The sequence below is a fragment of the Ambystoma mexicanum genome, chromosome 7p (genome assembly GCF_040938575.1).
Source record: "Ambystoma mexicanum isolate Mex_15411 chromosome 7p, UKY_AmexF1_1, whole genome shotgun sequence".
NCBI lineage: Eukaryota > Metazoa > Chordata > Amphibia > Caudata > Ambystomatidae > Ambystoma > Ambystoma mexicanum.
Window position 1 is genome coordinate 842,846,795 of NC_090939.1, and position 22,491 is coordinate 842,869,285.

A 22,491-nucleotide genomic window follows, 5' to 3' on the forward strand; every position below is an offset into this window, starting at 1 on the left:
ACCAAAAAGCAAAGGAAGTGGAACCACAGAAGGACAGCAGCAGTATGGGACCCCAAAGCCAAATGTTGGAAAGAGACCTCTTTGTGAATTCATTACCACCTCGGCGAAGCAGCAGAAACTACCCAAAACACTAGTCACCAGTACGGGTGACGAGTCAGGACTCACTCTTGAACACACCAATGAGGCGTCAGAGCCAAAGTGAGTATTTGCCATCAACCCAAAAGGATACCCTGTCCAAAAAACTCAACATGACAACGATCATGTCAGCAATTACCATCGCGTTGGCCCCTTTTTGCAAACTATATGAGGCAATAAATGACAATCTGAAAGATCACTCTACAATATCCACGATGATGCACACCAAATTGATATACCTAGAAGGGTTTATCTTAGCGATGGAACAAAACACAATCGCCCTCAACAAAAAAACTAATACTCAAATAAACAGAATGCCCCAGATGGGCAAATAAATAAACAGCATCCCAGCAATACTAACGTGACTACAAAGATGGCAACTCAGATCACCCAGAGCACCCAAATTGAGCAGAAAAATGCTAACAGTGCAGTAAGGACGGATCTGAACCCGGAAAACTTCAACATATTTAACTTCCAACAAGGCAACATCCAAGGAGGAAGCTCCATCTTACCTGAGGTTTTCTTGTTCCAAGTAAATTCACAGAGTAAACGTCCTGCGAAGGCGAATGGTAAGAAAGGAGAATCTAACCAGCCGCAAAAGGATGTAGCGTCATGCATTATCACAGGCTCATCCCTAAAGGAACAAACAGTTAAGGAAAATGTGACTGCGAAAAATCCAGCCCTGCTGAAACTACATGATCTCTTACGTGAAAAAAAAGAGATCAGCGATTGTAAACAGCACTGCAACAACTTCCATATTATTAAAGGAAACCCCGAAAAGAAAGACAACACAGTCAAGGTCGGTAGACCAAGAAAGGTCAGTCAATGACGAAAGGAAGCTACCATCTGCCCAGAAATCTCCGATCATGGCAGACTTCCTGGCGGACAAGTCATCCATGAACATCTCGCAACATCTACAATTTGATCTTGAAGAAGACCCAGAAAGACTACCTGGCAAAAAAACTGTTAACACAGAGATAAAAAACGCCTGCGAGAAAAAAAAAAACACACAGTTCAGAGAGAAAAATGAAGTCTTCCTGTGATTCATCGAACAGCCTGAGAAAACATCAGGAAAAGCGAAACCACAGAGACTACCCACCCTCGTCGGTAAGATCCTTCAGACCGTCTGATCTGAGAGAACAGTTGTGCAGAAAGCCTGAAAGTTCATCCTACAACACAACTGAGAATGTCTCTAAACCAGACTACTCATGTGCCCACATGCCAAGACCGAACAAGGGCTGTTACCAATCATCAGATCTTGCGACACATACACCAAAGGATCGTGAACTGCGAAGGAAACCGGGCAGGAGGAGGAACCTCACCCCTACGATACCACTCAAATTAGAACAATCCTACCGGAACCACGAGACCATTATTCTCAACAGAAGAACAGTGAGGAAAATCTTCAGCAAAATTACTGCCCTGAAAGTTTTTAAACCAGAGGACTATACGCAAGTGGAACCATATCATAGAAGGGCTATCACAAAGGCCTACATTCACATAAGAACATCCGTCTTGCCCACTCTCCTCAAAGAAGCACTGGAAGAGCTGTTCCAGCGGGGCTTCCACCTGTCAGAGCTTGCAAATAGTAGACACGAAGAGACTTCCCCGAGGCATAGGCATCAGCAAACGTATGATGACTGTAACTTTAGGTCCAAAACTGAAGATCTGTACAACGCCAACAGAATGCCTCGCCATATGGTCAAGCCCTCAGTCTCCAATCCAATTGATAAGACATTCTACTTTGGCAACTTCGAAAGAACATAACAAAGAGAGGAGGCCCACCGACAAGACTCCTGGGGTCTCAAACATGCTCCATCAATCTAATCAGAGACTCCACACATCGGATAGTCCTACCGAAACAGGTCCATTTAGACCACAAGTTCGGGGCTTACCAGCCACCAATTCATCCAACTCCCTGAAGCTTCCTACTAAAACAACTAATCTTCCTTCAATGAAACAACTCTGGGCCTAGCTGCCTAAAACGCTGTCGACCTACGCCAAGAAATAGCCATCTGCGACCTGTGGCAATGACTCTCGAAAATCTGTCACACCAAAACACACCAACTCATCTGCCACCACATTGAACATGGGTTCATGGAATACACAGGGATACCAGCACTTGATGGAAAGGGGTGGCGTCAACTTAAGTAACTTTGACATTCTAGCTTTGCAAGAAACGTGGTTAACAGAAAAACTGCATCTAGACGGCTTTGGCATCGAAATCTCCCCTGCAAAAAAAAGCGGACTAAGCCGCCCATCGGCAGGGCTACTATTGGCTGTCCATTCAGGCAGCGGAATCAGCATCCAAAGGACCCTGACCGTCTCTCTAAACCACTTGGCAGTGCCGACTACCTGGAACGTCCTTGATCTCAACACCACCCTCACTCAGACGATACCAGTAGCAATTATCGTTTACTGGAACCCTCAAACAATATCGGACACAAAGTTCTTAAAGACCATTGAGAAAGAACTCTACTATCACTATGCAGAAAAGGAAGTGGTGCATATCATAATCTGCGGGGACCTAAATGCTAGGTATACCAGATCGCCAGCCGGTAAGAAGCAATTAAAAACACCAGCTGAATTAAGAGGAGCTCACTGGTATGAGCTGATGGAGTCACTTGGCTACCACAACATCGCCCAGGCTTTCCCCAATCCAGATCGCCATCCAACGTGAGAAAGAGACAATTCAAGCGTAACAATTGATTACATCTTTGTGTCAGACAGTATGACAAAGCTGGCAACTTCCTTCGAAGTTATAAGAACTGCTGCAAGGGACCACAATTTGTTGAAAGCGACTTGGGCTACACCAAGCCGCATGACGCCACCCCTCTCACTACCAACCGAATGTAAAATCCAAGGCAACTGCCTTAAGCTCACAGCCAGCAGAATCAAAGCTCTAGCGTTTAACTATCAAAGACAGCTGGACTGCAGCAAACCAAATGTCCCTGATGAACCAGATTACCAACCTCACCTGAGCCGCTACAAGGTAGCGACAAAAAAAAAAAAAAACTCTTTAGGGGACCACAGCACTCACTAATATGACAAGCAGTTGGTGGTAAAACACGCCCACCTAAGACGTCTAAAGCGAAAAGCCAACAATACTAAATCGCCTACGGATCAAATTGAGCTTAGAAAAGAATCCAGGTTTTACAAATCATGGTTAAGTAATCATCGGATCTCCCTCTACCAAAGAAACTCAGAAGGAATGTTGAGATAATTGGTTGGCAAGAACGCTAGAGACTTCTGGACTTTAATAAAAACATCGGGCGCATAATGAACCATCACAGTCTAACTCCGTGAGCGAAGAAAACTGGATAGTCCACTTCTAGCGCTGAAGACCGCTCTGATCAACTGACCCGTCTGGGTCTTCCATTGACATGGAAGCTCCCTGGGCCGATCTCTCCAACGAGGAAGACATTAAAACAATCATCCGCAAGCTAAAATCTTGGCGGGCCCCGGGGCGGATGGAGTGACTAACATTGACCTTAAGAACTTTCCAGCAGAGTGGTCAATGCTCATCACCATGGTATTTAAAAAATGTGCTTCCTCAAGATCACTTCCAAGGTCGTGGACGTCATCTGTGGTGGTCCCAATTTTCAAGAAGGGCGACCGGGCAGATCCACAAAACTATCGTCCGATCGCCCTCCTCGAAACCATCGGGAAACTGTTCGGAATGCTCCTACTCCAGAAATTTCAAGTTTGGGCAAAGACCCCCCCTAGCGATGACCGCTTCCAAGCAGGTTTCCAGAAAAATTCAGGGACAACAGTAAACATCATGCTCCTGAGCATCGTGAAAAACAAAACTCAAGAAGGGCCCTCAAGGGTGTATCTAGCGTTCATAGATCTCACCCAGGCGTTTGACAAAGTTGACAGACCTTTGTTTTGGGCAAAAATCCAGGGTGGGAACTGTCCAAAAAAGATTCTTGAACCTATAAAAGCCCTCCACTTTGGAACATTAATGAGGGTGAAGTTGAACAGAAATGGAACCTTATCAGATGAAATCCCTGACGAGGAGAGGGGTAAAGCAGGGATGTCCTCTGGCTCTGGCACTTTTTTTAGCCTTCATAGGGGACTATCAAGACTCAACTTCCTCCATGAGAGCATTTCCACCGAAACTAGGAGGGACCCTGGTCCCCCGAATACTATACGCAGATGACATTACCCTGCTAAACCAAACACTGATTGGCCTACAACACCAACTGGCTAATCTGTCAGATTATATCGGACGCAACAAGTTGGAAATCGATAAAAAGAAAACCAAGATTATGATCATTGAAAGAAAGGCGAAAAGATCAAACATGATGCCATGGCAACTCGAAAACATCAAAATAGAAAGAGTGATCGAATTCAAATATTGGGGTTAATGCTGGACAAAACGATCAGAACTGAGCATGCAAAGATTCATCTGGAACAAGGTCTGCTCACTGACGTCACAAGCGCAAATGATGGACACCAAATTCAGACGCTTTTCCTTGATGCCTGTAATCAAGTATTACAAAGCAAAAGTTGTCCCCTGTTTGATTTATGACGCTGATGCTATGCCAATGATACCGGAGGCAATCTGGCAAAAAATCTGTGATGACCTTCCCCAAATCAACTTCACTTCCGGTGATCAGGAGAGCTTAGCCTCATCTCTCTAAATGCAATAATGGAAAATAGCAGCATGTCAAAATCTTGCTACCGGACGCATCGCCCCGATACAAACTGATAAACACAGAAATCAAGGAAGGTGGCTCCAAAATGATGGCAACATGGGCATCCAAAAAAAGGGACCAACTCATTTCAATCTCATGCACAGAGGACGACTTGATCCAAAACCCACTCAGAGTAAAAAAAAAAAAAAACTAGAGGAACTTGACTGGATCACTACCCTTGAAAAGGCTGGGAAGAACAAACTTTTAAGCCATTTGCCGTCGCTCTCAATGAAAGTAAATGACACCGCGGAAATTTACAAGAAATTCCCCAGTAGGCCGCTAAGGCAGGTTTTCCTGAGAGCAAGACTAAACTTACTTCCAACGAATGAAATCCTTCATGTAAGAGGACTCTCGAGCACCAACAGCTGCAGGCTCCGTAAAAAGGATGAAGCGATCAAATCAGTATGCCATTTACTGATTTCCTGCTCGGCGTTACGAAAAATCAGACAGACTTATCGCTCACCAGTTCTAGAGATTTTCTCCATTCGTGAGGAAGAGGCTTGGTGGCCACGCCTGATAAGTGGTCAAAAAACATGGTCTATCGCCACTGCGAAAATTCTACAAATAGCTTTAACACAAATTGAAGCCCAAAGACGGCAAGAAAGAGACCCAAAAGAATAAAACTGAAATGTCGGCTGTTGAAAACTTTGAACTCTGAAGTCGCTTTGTAAAACAAAGCAGTTTTGGTAAATACAAATAATTAAAAAAAAAAGACAGGCTAAAATATAAAAATATACTAATCATTTATAGTGCAAACAATCACAGAATTAAATCAAAGCCTCGACCTTTGAAAACATAATTTGATATCTATATATATGGCTAAAGTACATAATTGTTGAACAGATTTTGAAACACAGGGGGTTTTATTGGGGACATACATGTATAGTTTAATCCCTGTGCTACTGAAACACGGGGAGACATCAAGAAAAATATGCAAACAATTGGTAGCAAAGCAGAGTGTGTGCCACTTGAGCTCAAATTATTTCCCCAACTCAGTTGTATGACACTTAACTTGCACGCCTCATACTAGATTACATTTTCTATGAATGCAAATACCTTTGTTTAAATTACAAGGTGAGATTTTTACCTGCAATCTTGTGTTCATTTCCAAGAAGTAGAAGTTCTTCTTTGAGTCCACAAGAAATTCTACTGTTCCAGCAGAAGAATATTTAACTACCCTTGCAAGAGCTACTGCTTGTTCTCCCATAGCTTTTCGCGTCTCAGTGTCCAGAAACATGCTAGAAACATAGAAGTAATATTTTGTTATCAGTCAGTACAGGAGCATTGACCCAAACACGTAATTTCTTAATGAATTACATCTTTTCCTGGAGCTGTCAGCCAGGTAACACCCGATGATTGAGGAGAAGCGACACAATCAAGAGATGACACGAAAATATCAAGGAATTCTTTACCTTGAGCTTCGTCACGAGTAAAAGAAAAGCTTTGTCAGACTAAAGGAAATGATCCCACACGCAAAGGCAGTCGCTCTGCCAGTTGCACAAATAAAAGTTACATTTCTGATTAGTAACTTTCTACATGCAGCAAGATATGCTTCAGAGCGCAAACTGAAAGGAACACATATTAATCCACGTATATCAAAATCAGTAGAAATGCTGCAATATTTTTTCCAACTTACTGTGTTAAAACTACAAGTATTACATTGACAACATATTGATCCTTTTTAACAGTATGTGGAAATGTAACAGTAAGTGCAAATACAATATTTGTAGTTGAGAATATGTGTATTCGTCTCAATGTACAGTTTACCAACACAGAAATCAAGAGCACCTCCAACTGTAAACCATTGTAGGGCTCTTAATCTGGTGGGACTTAGGTTTGTACAGTCTTTGGTATAATAATTTAAAAATGGGGACCACATTAACTAAAAGTCTCAGATTGTGTTATGTATATCACCTGTGATTTTTTCCATCGTAAGTAATTCCCATACACTTGGTAACTACACCACTTTGGGCCGAGGGGGGATTCCGATTTCCTCCAAAGATCAGGGATGCACCACTTTGCAGCCAGCATTAATTTGGATTTCCAGACAGAATTTCCAGAGAGTGGGACATTCCCACCAGATATGATAGAGGGTTCCCTCTAAGCTGTGCACAGAGGCAATTCACAACTATGCAAAAAGATGTAATAAAGGCACAAGCCACAGCAATAACCCAACATTTGCTTTCTCTATCTTACTAGTCATGATATTCTGGTGTAGCTCATTTACATTACCCTAATATGCAAGCATGATCTTAAAAACCTAAAAACTGTAAAAACAGAATACAGCCACAAGAGGTAAAAACTAATATCAAAAAGTGGCTCCATGAACAGAAAAATATAAGATATGCCTGCACACATTAACCAACTACTGTTCCCTCCTCACCCATGACTCCTATGCTTTTACTTTACCACGCGCTTATTCTAACCTCTACACCAAAAAATATTTAGATATTAACAGACAACCTTGACTCCTCCTCACTTGACTTTGCGAAAGGTTACCAGACATGTTCCTACATCCACTTATGTTTGTTGTAATTTGAATAGCGTTCCAGCACAAGAACATCGGTTATTCATGGTGCCTTATAAAAAGTTCCATTTTGGAAGGCCTTTCAGCAACTACCCTCGCACCCCTGAGATGTATCCTGCATGCTGCTGCACAACTCATGAAAGGACTCTGGAAATTCAATCCTGACCCTCCTCTAACTGCATTGGCTTCCGTCACCCTGAAGTCCCCAAGCTACCTCACTGAGAAACTCCTCTCCAGAGGCCTGCAATCCACAAGTAAGGAAATGTGAAGGCTTGAACTCAGATGTTGCAGGAAGGAAAGAACAAGAACAGCTTTGTGTGTCTATGCTCGAAGACTCTGGAACCTTCTCCAGTCAACATCAGACTTTCCCAATTGCTGTTGCAGTTCAGGAAAGAGCTCAAGACCTTCCCCGTTAAGGAATGGCTCCTACATAACACATAGGTCCACACCCCCTCCGCTCCCCACTGTACCCGAGACTCTATGATCTGCCCCAACTGTCTCCTCCATCTGAAATTGGGACCAATACCCATATGTTTTGGTCGTGTGCGCAAGTATCTCAATACTGCGAACAAGTCCTCTCCCGAATGGAGTTTGTAAGCCAGGCAGTACTGCCACGTGCTCCACTATTGTGTGTTCTGGCTTATTCGCAAATGGTTTGAAGTTATCAGCTGGAATAAAAAATTGAACTTACAAAGCATTGTTAATCGCTAAGAAACAGATTTTGAGGAAATGGTAAAACACAACTCAAGGACTGGCTTCAGAGTATCTAGCTATTGCCTGCTAGGGACATAGTTTTCACCCAAACCTCTTTTAGCATACAAAACTATCAATTAATTTGGGGTATTTTCAATGACTTGCATGCTCAAAATATTACTATTATGGAATCTTATAAAGTGTGTATGAATAATGATCTGCTGGTTTGGCTCACCCTCATCCCTTTTTGCAGCTAGTGTTTGCTCATGTTGCTTGTCCCGTCTTTACTTGTGTTGTGTGTTTGTGCATTGTTGTGTTCGCGGACAAGTATGTAAAGTAGGGTTGGCATAGTCTGTATTATTACAACAATATGAGATGCTTTGATTTGTTTGCTATGTTCTGCTTTTGCAAGATCTCTAATTGTATTACTTACGTTATCCTTTGTTTTTTGCTTGTATTTGATGAATTGAAAATAATCAAATAAATAAAATAAATAAATCTAAGCAGATACAAGTATCAGAAATACGACTAAAGTGAGTAATTTATCCCTTCTCAGGCTTGTGGATCTGCTTAGATCACATGCTATGCATAGATTAGCAAACAGTGTCTGGAGAAGGTGGGGGGTTGTGAGAAGGTAGAGCGGCAAATAGATGTTTGAGCACCACTTGTCCCACCTGTGATTCTGCTTTAGAATGAGTGTCAATACAGTAGTGCTGAGTGAAAGTATGTATGGAGCTCCATGTAGCTGCTTTGCAAATTGCATCCAGCGGGACGTTTGCAATAAATGCCAAAGTAGCTCCTGTACGTACCCCTGGTAAAGTGAGCTCTTGGTGTGAAAGGCAGAGTCTTGTTTGATAGTGAGTAACAGAGCTGTATGCATTTCACTAGCCATCTGGAATTGGCGTGTTTTGAAACGTGATCCCCTTTCCTGCCAGGTGCCATGGAGACAAACAGTTGGCCTGTTTTTCACAGCTGTTTTGTTTACATTGTAAAGAACTGCCTTTTTCTCAGCTGAGTTTGAAGGGTTTTGAAAGAAAGCAGGTAGCTCAATGGACTGGTTGACATGGAACTTAGATATGAACTTAAGCGAAAACCTAGGGTGTGGTCTTAGTACTTACTTGTCTTTGTGGATAACAAAGAAAAGGTCTTGCACTGCGTGAGGAGGTGAGGGTGGACGGGGTGGACGGAGAGCGGGACGCACGGCCAGAGGAGCCCGCTATGCCGCGGGCGTGTGCGACGCTGGGGGCGGCCGCCGGGGAGGCGTCCCTGTTGACGGGAGAGCCTTGTCGGCGGCCCGCGACAGTGCCGGCGTGGCGGCCGCGGCGCCGCAGGTCCCCACAGCCGCAGCGCCGCGTGTGCCCGCGAGGACCTGGTACACTGGCGCTGCGGCTGGGAGACCCGCGAACACGGCAGGCCTCGGCGGCCTCCGGCGGCGAGGCTCGGGAATTGGAGAGCCCGGCTTGTGCCGACCGCTCGGCGTCGGAGGTGCGCCAGACAGCTGGGCAGGAGCACGACAAGGGGAACAGAGTAGAGCCCCCTCCTTACCTAAAGCAGGGCAGACCCCTAACAGCAACCTGGGGCCTCGAGCAGGACGGGCCTCCGGGAGGCATGCCTCAGGGGAGACGCCATGGGGGGGGGCGGGGCCGAAGGAGAGGGCGTGGCTGACAAAGGGGAGGGGGAGCCGGAACCAGGCAGCCAGAGTAAGGGAGGAGGAGGAGAGGAGGAGGCAGCTCTATTCATAGAGGGTGGGTGCCTAGAGTCCCCACCAATCGGAAAGGGGGGGAGGGCAGTTGTCCCTGATTGGCCCTTTTTCCCTCCAAGCACCAGGTATAAAAGGGACTGGCCTAATGGCATTTTGGTTGCTTTTTGCAGGGAGAAGGAGAGGAGAGTGAGAGCAACTGGTGGGCCTATCCGGGTCCGGGAAAGTAGGAGACACTACAAGAGAAGAGGAACTCCTGGTGCCTTTTACTCACAGTGAAGTAACTGTGGGGTCAACCTGGAGTTCAACTACCGTGGTTAAGACATTACATTTAACCAGTGTGTAATAAAGGTCTACAAAACTCCACATCGGCTACTGTCCTGATTTCTACAAGTGGCGTAGTCGGCAGGGTCAAGAGAACGCAATGGAGAAAATAATACAGACACTATCCGAGGGGCAACAACAGTTACAGCAGCTCTTCCAACTTCAGGCCCAGCAGGCGGCCGCTGATCGCCAAGCCTTTCAGCAGGCAATACAATTGCAGGGTAACCTGCAGTCCACCTCTCAGGACCAACATCAAGAGACGATAAAACACCTGATGGATGCGGTCACCGGCACCCGAAACCAGCCCATGGTCCCTTCCGCAGTGTTGCAGAAGTTCAAGGAAGGCGAAGACCCGGCTTTCTTTTTTACCACATTCGAGAGGATCGCCCGAAACGCTCAGTGGCCGGTGGACCGCTGGGGCCAGTATGTTGCTCCCCTTTTGTCTGGCATCATGCAAGGTGCCTACCAGGCCGTTAACCCAAACGGAACCACGCCTTACGCTGAAATCAAAAAGGCTGTATTGGACCGGTAGAGGCCTACAGAATGAGGCTGCACGACACTAAACTCAGACCAGGGGAGAACCCACGACAACTCTTCTACCGGGTTAAGGACCTCACCGAGAAGTGGTTACAAGTACCGGGAAAAGGTCACCCTCGAGCAATTCATTGAGGCCCTACCGCCTCCGATGCAACGATGGGTCCAACAACATCACAGGCCCACCTTATCTGAGGCTGTGGACATCGCGTCGGCCTACCAAAAGGCAGGGGGAGCGGGTAAACCTTTTGGAGTCGGATCTCCCATTCGCAACCCGATACCACCATTGGAACCCCTCACAACCAAGAGCCTGCGGGTAGGGCCTCCCAAATGGAGAGCAATGGAAGGACGCCCTTCTGGATCCGAGGAGAAGAGGAGCGGACCCGACCCACGGTCCACCCCGTTGTCCACGGGGTACCGGCAACCGCAATATTATGACTGTGGCGAGTGGGGCCATATAGCCCGGTTCTGTCCCCGGAAGAGAGGCACCGAGCCGATGGAGATCGGATTCATGCGGACCGAGCAAGGACCACGATGCCAAGTTCTCTACGAGATGGACGTCCGGGTAGACGGGAACCAAGCCAGGGCCCTACTCGACAGTGGAAGCAGGCAGACGGCGGTGCTACCAACCGTAAGTGATTCTCCTTACCTCACCAATGTTAGTATCCCAATTCGATGTATACATGGGGATGTGAGAGCCTACCCCATGAAATCCATAACAGTAGAGGTGGGCCCTAACATTGCAGAGATGAGAGCTGCCGTCCTCCCCTCCTTACCCGCCCCAGTGGTGATTGGGACCGATCTGCCCCACTTCCACCAGACTATCAAAGCCCTAGACCAGGGATGGTGGGAAGAAGCACCCTTTGCCAGGGAGCCCATCCCCCCGAACACCCAGGGACGAGAGAAACCCGCCAGAAAAAGAAGGGAAGCTCGCCTTGCTCAATGCGCCTCCATGTATGCCACCCAACGGATAGCCTGGAACCCGGAGGACCATGAGGATTCCCCATCCGGGGAGAAACCTTGATAGACCCTACCTTAACATTGGCCCGCGAAAGGGCCATCACAAATGGGGACCCCGCCTGACCAAGGGAGCTGGTTTTACATCTAGACAGGACCTGCTCTATCGGGTCTACCAAGAGGAGGGAGGAGCACGGAGGGAACAACTACTCCTGCCCAAAACACACAGGGGCATTGTCCTCCAGTTGGCACATAACCACCCGTGTGGCGGCCACATGGCCTCCCTAAAGACACAGCAAAACATTCTAAAACGTTTCTACTGGCCAGGGGTCTATGGGGAGGTGGCGAAATTCTGTAAGGAATGCAAAATCTGTCAGTTGACGAGTGGGGAAAAGCCAGCCAAGGCGCCTCTTCAGCGGATGCCCTTGATCACCATACCCTTTCAAAGGATAGGTATAGATCTGGTAGGCCCGCTCGAGCCAGTCAGCCGTGGATATCGATACCTGCTAGTCATTGTGGATTATGCCACCCGGTACCCCGAGGCCTTTCCCCTAAAGGGGACGTCGGCTAACCAAATATGTGACCAACTCATCCCCTACTTCGCACGGGTAGGCCTACACACCGAAATCCTCACCGATCAGGGTACAAACTTCATGTTGGCGGTTATGCGACAAGTCTGTGAAAGACTACAAATCAGACGGCTGCGTACCTCAGTCTACCACCCCCAAACGGATGGGTTGGTGGAGAGGTACAACCAAACGATAAAGAAAATGATGAAGAGGGTAACAGGCCCGGAGGGGAAGGACTGGGTCAGAGTCATACCCCTGATCCTGATGGTATTAAGGGACACCCCCCAGTCCTCGACAGGATTCTCCCCATTCGAGCTGCTGTTTGGAAGACAGCCCAGAACAATCCTAGATCTGGTTAAGGAGGATTGGGAAAACACTAAGGAAACGTCTCTCACCGAGTACGCTGAGGACCTTAAGAACCATCTGTCTACTTTGAGGGGACTAGCAGAATCCCATCTAAGTATAGCCCAAGACCGACAGGAGAAGACATACAACAAGGGCTGTCGCCTAAGAAAACTAGAAACAGGGGATAAGGTACTGGTGTTACTACCCACCAGTACGAACAAAATGTTGGCTCGGTGGAGAGGTCCTTATGTAGTGAAGGACGTGGTGGGGCCAGTGAATTACCGGATACACCAACCTGACCGGAGCCCATCACATAAGGTCTACCACATAAACCTGCTGAAGAAATGGACCGAGCCTGCCCCGGTCGATATTCTAGCCCCCCAGGATACGGGGTTGATCCACGCAACCGGCCAATTGGATGCGGTACAATGGTGTGAAACACTCACTGAACACATGAACGAGATCCTGGAGACCCTCAAACCACACCGCAAAACCTTTTCCCATTTACCTGGAAGGACCGGCCTAATGGAGCATCGTATCGAAACCCTAAACGGACAGACAGTCCGGCTGAGACCCTACAGGATCCCAGAGGCCCGAAGGTTGATCATTAAGAAGGAGATCGAAGAAATGATTAGGTTGGATATTATTGAACCATCAACCAGTGCGTGGTGTTCTCCGATCATACTCGTACCCAAGCCAGACGGGGCTGTACGATTTTGTATGGACTTTAGGCAACTCAACATGATATCCCACTACGAAGCCTATCCCCTGGCCAGGATGGATGAACTACTGGAAAGGCTGGGTGCTGCCCGGTACCTCAGTACCTTGGACCTCACCAAGGGATACTGGCAGATCCCCCTACGGGAAGCTGACAAAGAAAAAACCGCATTTGCTACACCCCAGGGGCTCTTTCAGTATAAAGTACTACCATTCGGGTTGCATGGGGCTCCGGCCACCTTTCAGAGGCTGATGGACGTCCTCCTACAGCCCCACGACCAGTACGCTGCAGCCTACCTGGACGACATCGTGATATACAGCGCATCATGGAATGACCACCTAACCCATCTACGCGAGGTGGTCGGCACCCTGACCCGGGCTGGACTCCACATCAACCCAGCGAAATCGGTACTAGGGACCCAGGAAACCAAGTACCTCGGACATATAGTCGGTGGCGCCGTGATTCGGCCACAGGTGTCCAAAATCGAGGCTATTCAGGGGATCCCAGTACCAACTAACAGAAAACAAATCAGGGCCTTCTTGGGGTTTATAGGGTTCTATAGGCGCTTTATTCCTGGTTTTTCTTCCCTGGCTGCGCCACTGACCGAGGCGTTGAAAATCGGGGGTTCCCCGGACCTGTCAACCAATCACGCAGCCATACTGGCCGTTGAAGGGTTGAAGCGCAGTATATCGTCCCACCCGGTGTTGGTATGCCCGGACTTCCGGAAGCACTTCTTCCTGCAGACGGATGCCTCTGGCATGGGGTTGGGGGCGGTCCTGATGCAGGAGGTAGACGGGTTCCTAAGACCGATCTGTTTTGTGAGTTGGAAGCTCCTTCCACATGAGTTAGCATATTCCACTATTGAAAAGGAATGTCTCGCCATTAAATGGGCGATGGACTCTTTGCGATACTACCTACTGGGGAGGAAGTTTACGTTGTATACCGACCATGCACCACTGCAGTGGTTGGCGAGACACAAGGACTCCAACCAACGAGTTCTGCGATGGTTCCTGTCCCTCCAGCCCTTCGACTTCGTTACCTTACATAGACCTGCCAGCTTCCACCTGGTGGCGGAATACTTATCCAGGAGTTCGATCTGGCCCGACCGGCCTGGATCCGTGGTGGGGGTATGTGAGGAGGTGAGGGTGGACGAGGTGGACGGAGAGCGGGACGCACGGCCAGAGGAGCCCGCTATGCCGCGGGCGTGTGCGACGCTGGGGGAGGCCGCCGGGGAGGCGTCCCTGTTGAAGGGAGAGCCTTGTCGGCGGCCCGCGACAGTGCCGGCGTGGCGGCCGCGGCGCTGCGGGTCCCCACAGCCGCAGCGCCGCGTGTGCCCACGAGGACCTGGTACACTGGCGCTGCGGCTGGGAGACCCGCGAACACGGCAGGCCTCGGCGGCGAGGCTCGGGAATTGGAGAGCCCGGCTTGTGCCGACCGCTCGGCGTCGGAGGTGCGCCAGACAGCTGGGCAGGAGCACGACAAGGGGAACAGAGTAGAGCCCCCTCCTTACCTCAAGCAGGGCAGACCCCTAACAGCAACCTGGGGCCTCGAGCAGGACGGGCCTCCGGGAGGCATGCCTCAGGGGAGACGCCATGGGGGGGGCGGGGCCGAAGGAGAGGGCGTGGCTGACAAAGGGGAGGGGGAGCCGGAACCAGGCAGCCAGAGTAAGAGAGGAGGAGGCAGCTCTATTCATAGAGGGTGGGTGCCTAGAGTCCCCACCAATCGGAAAGGGGGGGAGGGCAGTTGTCCCTGATTGGCCCTTTTTCCCTCCAAGCACCAGGTATAAAAGGGACTGGCCTAATGGCATTTTGGTTGCTTTTTGCAGGGAGAAGGAGAGGAGAGTGAGAGCAACTGGTGGGCCTATCCGAGTCCGGGAAAGTAGGAGACACTACAAGAGAAGAGGAACTCCTGGTGCCTTTTACTCACAGTGAAGTAACTGTGGGGTCAACCTGGAGTTCAACTACCATGGTTAAGACATTACATTTAACCAGTGTGTAATAAAGGTCTACAAAACTCCACATCGGCTACTGTCCTGATTTCTACACACTGAAAGCTTGTAGTTCGGACATCTTATATGTAAGCTTCTTACGGCTGGATTTGTGCATAGGCTCAAAGGGGGGACCTATGAGCTTTGCAAGTATCACGTTTGGATTCCACCCTGGAGGCGGGTTTGAAATTGGGGGGGAGGGGGTAAAGCCTTTTTACTCCTTCCATGAATGCCTTAATGACAGGGACTTTCCACCAGGACACCTTGCTATGAGAAGTGGTGTACGCGTAAAGAACCGCTAGGTGAAACTTGATGGAGTTAAATACTAGCCCAGAGTCTAGTAAGTGGAGCATGTAATGAAGAATGTGTGATGGAGTACATTCGATTGGGTTTACATTTTTTGACTGGCACCATATTACAAATCGTCTGCATTTGTTAATTTAACACTGTCTGGTGTTTCGTTTCTGTGACTCCTTGAGGATTTCCATACACCTTTGAGGAAGATTTAGATGCCCAAACTCTTACTTCAGGTGCCAAGCTGCCAAGTTTATAGGCTGAGGGTGGAACATTGTCCCTGCGTGCGGTGTGAGCATATTTGTAGGGGCACAGGAGTTTGACTGGATCGCACATCGCCGGATTGCACAGATGCGGAAACCAAGGTTGTCTCACCCACATAGGAGCAACTAGGATCAGTGTCACTTGTTCCTGATGCATCTTGTTCACGAACCTGCTCATTGGCTGTGTTGGGGGGAAAAGTAGGCACATTTCCATGAGCAGTTCATCCACAGGGCGTTCCCTTTGGATCCGTGTTGGGGAAACCTGGATGCGAAGTCTGGCGATCGTGTGTTTTGGCTTGTGGTGAACTAGTCTAAAGGGGGTAGCCCCAGAGGGAGAAGATATCATGTAAGATGTTTCTGTTGAGCTGCCACTCGTGCTCTTCGGGAAGAGGATCTCTGCTTAATGAGTCTGCCAGAGAATTAAGTTCCCCTGGAACATGTTGCGACTTTAGGAACATGCACCACTTGAGTGCCCACTTCCAAACTTGTTGTGCTAGCCTGGATAGACTTGGAGAGGGTGCACCCTGCTTGTTTATGTAAAACATGGCAGTGGTGCTGTCCGTGAGGACTTGTTCTGCCTGACCCGACAGGTGCACTTGGAAAGCTTGAAGGGCTTTGAGCACTGCATTTAGTTCCAAAAGGTTTATGTGATTTTGGGCCGTGATCAGTGTCCACAGGCGCTGCGCTGTGTAGTGAAGGTAATGAGCTCCCCAAGTGGTGAGTAATGTGTCTGTTGTGACAATTGCCTGCACTGTAGGGTTGTGAAACGTTTTTCCCTTTAACAACCACTAGATCGTCCCACTGACTGCTTGCCTGAGACCTCTGTTTTGCTAACCACTCCTGCAGTGGGCACATGCGCAGCCGTCCATGTGGAACCAGGTAAATGCATGAAGCCATCATCCCGAGCAAGCGCATTGCTTTGCGTACGATTATTTGGCGACTGGCTAGATATTGAGGCATTTGTAGCAGTATGTTTTGCACTCTTTCGTTTAATGGAAAGACTAGGCCCTCTTCTGTTTTTATGACAGCTCCTAAGAACTGTTCTGTCTTGCTTGGAACGAGACTTCACTTTCTCGTTGATTGAGAATCCCAATTGGAACAGAAGGTGGATTGTTCTCTGAGTATTTTGCTTGCAAATCTGGGAGATTCCCCTGTTATTAGCCAGTCATCCAGATAAGGGCACACTGGGATTGATTCTCTGTGCAGATGCGCTACGACTACCACTAGTACCTTGGTGAAAACCCTTGGAACAGAGGCTATGCCGAAGGGCAGTACCTTGAATTGTAGTGTTGGTTCGCTATTTTGAAGTGCAAGAATGTTCTGTGCGCTGGGAACATTGAAATATGTAAGTATGCATCTTTCATATCCAAGGATGCCATGTAATCCCCCTGCGTTAGCAGTGGGATTACTTCATGTAGCGTTGTCATGCAGAATTTTTGTCGCTTTACATAGGTGTTCGCAGGGCGCAGGTCTAGGACACGGCGCATTGTTAGGTCTTTTTCCGCACAATGAAGTACCCTGAGTAAATACCCTTGTTTACCTGGTTTGCCGGGATGATTTCTATGGCGTACTTTAGTAGCAGTGCTTTGACTTCTTCCAGCCAGATGCATTCTTCTTCCTGTGAAGTCTGTCTGGCTTGGAGTGTGGTTGGCTTGGGTTTGAATTAGCTCTATGCAATACCACCCCTATCACGTTGGAAAGTACCGACTTGCCCAACGTGAGCCCCCTCCCATACATGGGTAAATTGAGAAATGCAACCTCATACTGGAGTGGCATGTGAGGGAACCTGTAGCGGGTGGTCATTGCTTAGGAGGGGCTGAGTCCCCTCGTGAGGAGGATTAGCCCCTACTTCTAAACCTTCTTTTGCCTCTTTGAAAAACCTATTGGGAGGACTGCCCTTGTGAAAAACCCCAGGACAAGTTCTGCCCACCCTGGTTGTAGTAAGAGGACAGATGGGAGTTCTGTCCTCTAAAGCGGCATGTGTTTGAGCCTCCTCTCTGCCCAAAGGGTTTGCTAGTGAGCTGTCCCAGGGATTTGAGGGTATCATATTCCTCCTTTGCGCTTTTAAGTGCATCTTCAACTGCTTTGCCAAATAAAGAGCTAGGCTCACTGGGCATGTTTAAAAGGGTAGCCTGGGTTTCCAATTTGAAACCCGATTTTCTGAGCCATGTGTGGCGTTTGATTAGTGTGCCTCCTGCCACGATTCTCCCATCGTTGTCTGCTGCGTATAGGTTATTCTTAAGGATGCAGCTTGCTACCCGTCTCCTTTAGCAATGGTGTGGGTGAGAGCTGTGTTTTTAGGGGATCTAGAACAGAGTATTTGTTGAGTGGTTTCGTCCCACTTGTGGCAATTGTAGCTGGATAATCGCTTAGTATTATTAGCAATTCTTGTTTGATAGGCAGCCGAGGGAGCTACTTTCCTGGCCAGGGTGTAGATCTTTTTACTCTCATTGTCAGGAGGGGCTTCGGCAGTGGCTAGAGGGTTTCCGGCCCTCTTTTTTGTGGTGGTGACTACTAGAGAGTCGGGCTTTAGCTGTACCCTGATGTACAAGGGGGTCTGAAGCGGCTGGTCTAAACATCTTTTCGACGTGTGGATTGACTGTCCGTGTCAGATTGGGGGTAAGCAGTGAGGGCTGAATTCGTCTCTGGACCGATTGAAGCAAGGGGATAAACGGTGCTGCAGATTTCTTATCCCCAAGGATGTCCTCCACAAAGTCTTTCTCGACTTGTTTCCTCAGTATCTATTTTAAAGTGCTCAGCAGCCTTTAAGAGCAGGTCATTGTACTGCAGTCGGTTGTCTACAGGGGAGTCAGCCACAGGTGGGTCGGTGTGGTCTGGGGATTGGATGATGTATACGTCGTCATCATCATCATCATCAAAGTATTGGTCTAGGACCCCAGCGTCCCCTTGGTCCTCCGAGTCAGGATTTGAGCTAGGGTCCGGTGAGCCTTGAGTGTTATAATATGTGTCTTGACCTACATCTTGGTATGACGAGGTAGTGGCCTGCGCAGTGTCCATGCAGGCTTTCTTGGCTGCGGGCTGTACGCTTGCTGACTCGCCTTGTGGGGGCCATGAAAGTTGTGGAGCTGTTCGGGGTGTTCAAAGAAGTTTATAAAACTGGACATTTTTCTCATTAGCCTATCAAATTGTTCTGGGATCCACTGGGAGGAACTTGGCAAAACAGAGGGAGCAGGTGGAGGTGGGGGTGCTGGGGCAGGGGTCGTCTTATGATGCATTGCCCCTGAAAGGGTGGCCTCAGGGGTTTAGTAACCCCTACCTTTCGTACCTTGTGACTTTGTGACTTGGGGTGTCGAAGATTTAGAGTTTTTCAACGTTCCGGCCTTTAGTAGGGTGTCGGGAATGTGTTTTTTATTAAGTCGCTCATCTTAGAGCTTTTTGGCGGGGCCGTCGATGCGTCTTTCGGCGCCTGGTCACCGGAACCTGAGGAATTCACAGATTTAGAAGCAGTGCTGGAAACTGACTTAGGCGTCTGTTTCAGGGGCCTGTCATGTGGTGATCACGGCGCGATCAGCCAGAGGACAGGGAATGTTCGGAACTTCCCTTATACACCACTTGTGGCTTAAAGTTAGACGGCGTGGTCGACTTTCGTCCATGGTGGATGTGCTTGAGCCACCGGGTGTCGTCCCCGTAGCAGAAACGCTGGCCTGCCTTCGGGGGGGGCTCTTGCGTTGAAAAACCGCTGTATCCCAATCGCCCTTGGCGTCACTAGGGATGCTGATGGTCCCATAGCAGGAGGCTACCTCAACGTCCATGGCGGCCTCGGCCTGCAAGGCGTGGTTGGCTCAGCGTTTTGTCTTGCAGTCCTTTAAAGTTTTGGGCCTGAACAGTTTGCAAGACTTGCACTGTTTTTCGGCATGGTCCCTAGGAAGGCCGGTGTGAATCCTTCCAGGGAAACGTCCTGTTACAAGAAGGACATCATTTAAAAGGAGTGTTTTCCATCATGTATACAGATGGCATCCTGACGAAATAAATATGAGTAAAGGGGACTATGCATTCTCTAAGCGAGACTGGAATATGAACCTCCACCCGCTCTCACTACTGTGCAGAGCCGAGTCCTGTTGTGGCCTTGAAAGGCTGCAGGCAAAAGTTTGAGACAGGAGTCGCTGTCGTCGACGGATGGTCTTGTCCTTGAAGACGTTGCCAGAGATCTTGCGGTAAACAGTTGTCGAAAGGACAGAAAGAAAAGCTATGTTTAATAAACTTTTACTAAGTAATGCCGTCAGCCAAGAAGGAACTGTCGACGTCCCTTTGAGTTTCAAAAACAAAAATGTAATACTCTGGGGCTACCACTAGATGTTGGCCTATGCATAGCATGTGATCCAAGCAGATCCACAAGCCTCAGAAATAACATATTACACGGCCCGCGGTAGCGGCTGAGCAGTTATTGTTAAATAACTAAACCCATAGGAAGACCACTTTTTGGGCGGCTTATAACTTCGCTCCCCCTGGAAGAATCCACACCAAACTTTACAAAAGAAATTATATGGCCCGCTCTGAATTTACCTGGGAAGTTTGGTGAGGTTTCGTGCACGGGGAGCAAAGTTATAGGGGGGGTCCCAACATTTTTTTTTCCATAGACTGAATGGGCAAAAACTTTGCGCACGGCTACAGCCCAAACAGCTGGACGGATTTTAACCAAATTTGCAGCGGGGCTTGGTTCCGAAAGCGTGCTTTTGTGTGTTTGGTGGAAATCCGACCAGTACTTTTGTAGCAAAGAACTGAAATGTACGTCTCAAACAATTAGTGATATCTGGCTCTGCTCCGCTGACGCATTTCCCTGTTCGCTCTGCGGACAAAAATCTCATTGGCTTGCAGTACGCTGTGATGTTGGCGAACATTGGACGCGGCCGGTGGTTGTCTGGAGGGAAGCGTGCTGTGCATCACAATTTTTGGCAAACACTGCCATGGTGTATTGGAGGATAGTGGCATGGTGTTTATGCCAAGCCCCTAAGGCATTGTGTACATGGATGGGGCGCTTGTATGTAACAGTGTGCCCACTAACATTAGTGATATCTGGCGCCGCTCCGCCGTGCCATTTCCCTGTTCGCTCTGCGGTCAAAAATATGATTGCACTGCAGTGTGCCGTGATGTGTGTCATATGTTTTGGATAACGCCGGCATGTTGTATCAGAGGACAATGTGGTGGCGAAAGGGCCTGGAAAACATACTTTACATGATCTGGTGGTGGGAAAAAGGGATGAAAAGGATGGGGGAGTGAGAAGTGGTTCATCTGATATATCTCATTAGAAGACGACGGCGGCGTGCCAGCGGTATCCTTGCGTACTATGCCAATTAGCAGGTACCTCAGCAGGCAACAACCTTGTGTGGTGATTGTAGGTAGCCTTCGTTATGGCATGACAGCTCCAGTGGCGACCTTTTTGTGTGATGAGTGGTGGCAGGCTGAATTGCAGAATGTATTCCACATGACATGAACATTGAAACATAGCGTGTATATTATGGTGTGTTGTGTGAGGTAAGTCCGTAGCCCCTTCGATGCATGGCTGGAGCCCTTGCACGGAAAAGTATGTCCACTGGTTGAAAAGTATGTCCAGTGGTTGCAAGTAGGTTTGACATTGTTACTTTGTGTGTGTGGTTTGGCTGCATTGCATACATTGTTGGTTCCATGGATGTGGTTATTGTACATCCTACAGTTGTCCGTGCATGGGTGGAGATGCTGCAGTGAGCAGTACTGTTGTGTATCTACTCGCAGTGTTGGAATAGTGTCCATATTTTAACTAGTTCTTATTTGTGCTTGGGTATTCTGCATTGTTCGGAGCAGGACCAATGTTGTGAAGATCTTGTGGTTTGGTTGGCAGTATTTCAATGCTATGTGAATGAAAGTGGGTAGGGGTGCCAAACACTGTGGTATGTTTGTGGATTATGGTAACTGGAACATGTTTGCATGCATCTCTGTAGTATGGTGCGGCGGTTGGGTAGAAATGGCGGTACCTATGTTGTCTTTGTGAATTCTGGTACCTGGCTACACGTTCCCCTGAATGGCTCTGGTATGTTGTGGTGGGTGTGGGCAAGGCCTAGATTGTTGGGTGCATGGCCAAAGGCCGTAGGCCATAGGCCATGCACCCAAGAGCATAGGCCTTCACCACAGCCACCACAACACAACGTAGCCATGCAGTTGTAACTCTGCATGTATTTGAAGTTGGTGACCTTTACACAATGATTGTGGATGACATTGTAGACTTGGTAGAAAAGCAGAAGTGAGCTGCTAAGCGTACATTAGCATATGGTGTAGATCATTGCATGTGTTGCACATTCGAGAGCCACATGTGGGCATTTGCGTTTGCTATGGTTTGGCCCTTTTAAGAACCTTGCTTTAGGAAGTTCTTTACGTATTGTGCCATGAAAGGAAGTACTCTGCATCACACATGTAAAATATGGACAATGTACACAGCCACCTACATACCGTTCACCACACCCCTTTATAAGAGCCTTTGTACACAACTACATACCGTTCACCACACCCCTTTATAAGAGCCTTCCAATGTTACGTTGGATGCATGGCTGGAGCCCTTGCACCAAAAATATGTCCACTGGTTGCAAGTAGGTTTGACATTGTTGTATTGTGTGTGGTTTGCCTGCATTGCATACATAGTTGGTTCCATGTGTGTGGTGATTGTTAGAACATCCTAGAGTTGTCTGTGCATGACTGGAGATGCTGCAGTGAGCAGTCCTGCAGCGTGTCCACTGGGTGCAGTGTTGGAATACTGT

At 48.3% G+C, this 22,491-nt stretch overlaps 1 protein-coding gene across 1 annotated transcript in view; it reads right to left on the reverse strand.

Annotated features, from left to right (window-relative positions):
• The window catches only part of PCCA (propionyl-CoA carboxylase subunit alpha), a 3,020,006-nt gene that overhangs the window by 1,741,177 nt on the left and 1,256,338 nt on the right, over nt 1–22,491 (reverse strand). Inside the window, exon 12 of the mRNA XM_069637005.1 lies at nt 5,923–6,073. Within this exon, the coding sequence (XP_069493106.1) occupies nt 5,923–6,073 (151 nt within the window). The remainder of the gene's footprint in view (nt 1–5,922; nt 6,074–22,491) is intronic.